Source organism: Apus apus, unplaced genomic scaffold (assembly GCF_020740795.1).
Source record: "Apus apus isolate bApuApu2 unplaced genomic scaffold, bApuApu2.pri.cur manual_scaffold_101_ctg1, whole genome shotgun sequence".
Lineage (NCBI taxonomy): Eukaryota > Metazoa > Chordata > Aves > Apodiformes > Apodidae > Apus > Apus apus.
Window position 1 is genome coordinate 1 of NW_026248824.1, and position 1,268 is coordinate 1,268.

The 1,268-nt window shown below is 73.4% G+C and overlaps 1 protein-coding gene across 1 annotated transcript; it reads right to left on the reverse strand.

The window, feature by feature from the left end:
• Positions 1 to 6: 6 nt before the first annotated feature.
• On the reverse strand, positions 7 to 883 carry LOC127396143 (rho GTPase-activating protein 27-like; the record flags this gene model as incomplete). Its single annotated transcript, XM_051643750.1, has 2 exons — positions 604 to 883; positions 7 to 344 (listed from the first exon to the last, which is right to left on the reverse strand). A coding segment is annotated over exon 2 (318 nt), but the record flags the coding sequence as incomplete, so codon positions are not given.
• Between the last annotated feature and the right edge of the window lie 385 nt (positions 884 to 1,268).

The following is a 1,268-nucleotide window of genomic DNA, read 5'->3' on the forward strand; positions in this document are numbered from 1 at the left end:
CGGCTCCGGGGCCCGGGCGGCGCCGAGGAAGCGGTACTCGTAGGCCGCGGGCGGCGGGACGACGGCGTCGGGCTCCTGCCCGGGCGGGGGGCTGAGCGGGGCCGGGGCGGCCATGGGGGGCAGCTCCTTCACGTACTGGGCCGGGATGTAGAAGGGCCGCGCGTCGCCGCTCCTCCTGACGTGCCACCAGTGGTGGTTGGTGCGTTTCAGCAGGACGTAGCGTTCGTTGGGCTTGATGGACACCAAGGTGCCGTCCTTGGCCCGGTACTCGAAGCCGTACTCCACCAGCACCAAGGCCTCCTCCGCCGGCACCGCCGCCTCCATGGCCGCCCCGCCGCCTCAGCCTGCGGGCGACAGGGCAGGGCAGGGGGTGAGGGTGCTTCCCAGCCCCTCTCGGGGTGCACAGAGACCCCAAGAGGGGCCAAGCTGGGGGAGGGACGGGGTCCCCGCCATCCCCCAAACCCACCCGGAACCGCCCTGTGCTTCCCACCTGTCCTCGCCTGCCGCTCCTCAGCCCCCCAAGCCCCCCAAGCCCAGGCCCCCCCAAACCACTCGGCCCCGTGTCCCCTGTCCCCCGAAGCCCCCCCAGCCCCCCAGCCTCACCTCCCGGGGTGCGGGTGCCGCCGTGGGGCGCGCGGCGGGTCCCGCTCGTGCCCGCGCTGGGCTGGTCTCGACTCGCCCTGGGTTTCCTGCCAGAGCCTGGTCGGAAAGCGGGGCCGGGCCCGGCGCTGGGTGCCCGGCCCCCCCGGAGCTGGGGGGTGCTGGGGGCCCCACCGGTTTCCTCCCCTCGGGGCGGGCGGGAAGAGGACAACGGTGGAGGGGAAACGGCTCCTCAGGAGGTTCCTGCTGCAGGAAGGGCCTTGCCCGCGCTCCCAGCCGGGATCTGCCCGGATCCAGCACGGCTTCCCCTGGCAGGGGGATGGGACCCCCATGCTGGGGGGGCTGCGCTGCCCTGGCTTCTACCCCCCCCGTCCCGGGGAGCCCCACGGGGGTCTCCGTGCTGGTGGGCGCAACCCAAGCCTTGTCGGCTCCAGGGAAAGAGCAACGGGGGATGGCGAGAGCGGTGGGGAGCAGGCGGGAGAGTGGGGCAGGGAAAATGGGGCAGGGTCCCCCAGACACCCCAGCAAACCCGGGAGGATGGGGCTGGAGGGATGGAGGACGGGCAGGGAGGGCAGAGGACGGGCAGCATTCCTGTCCCCAACCCTCCTCCCGTGGAGCTGCCATCAGGTGGGATGTGGGATCTGGGAAGAACCAAACCCCGGCGACGG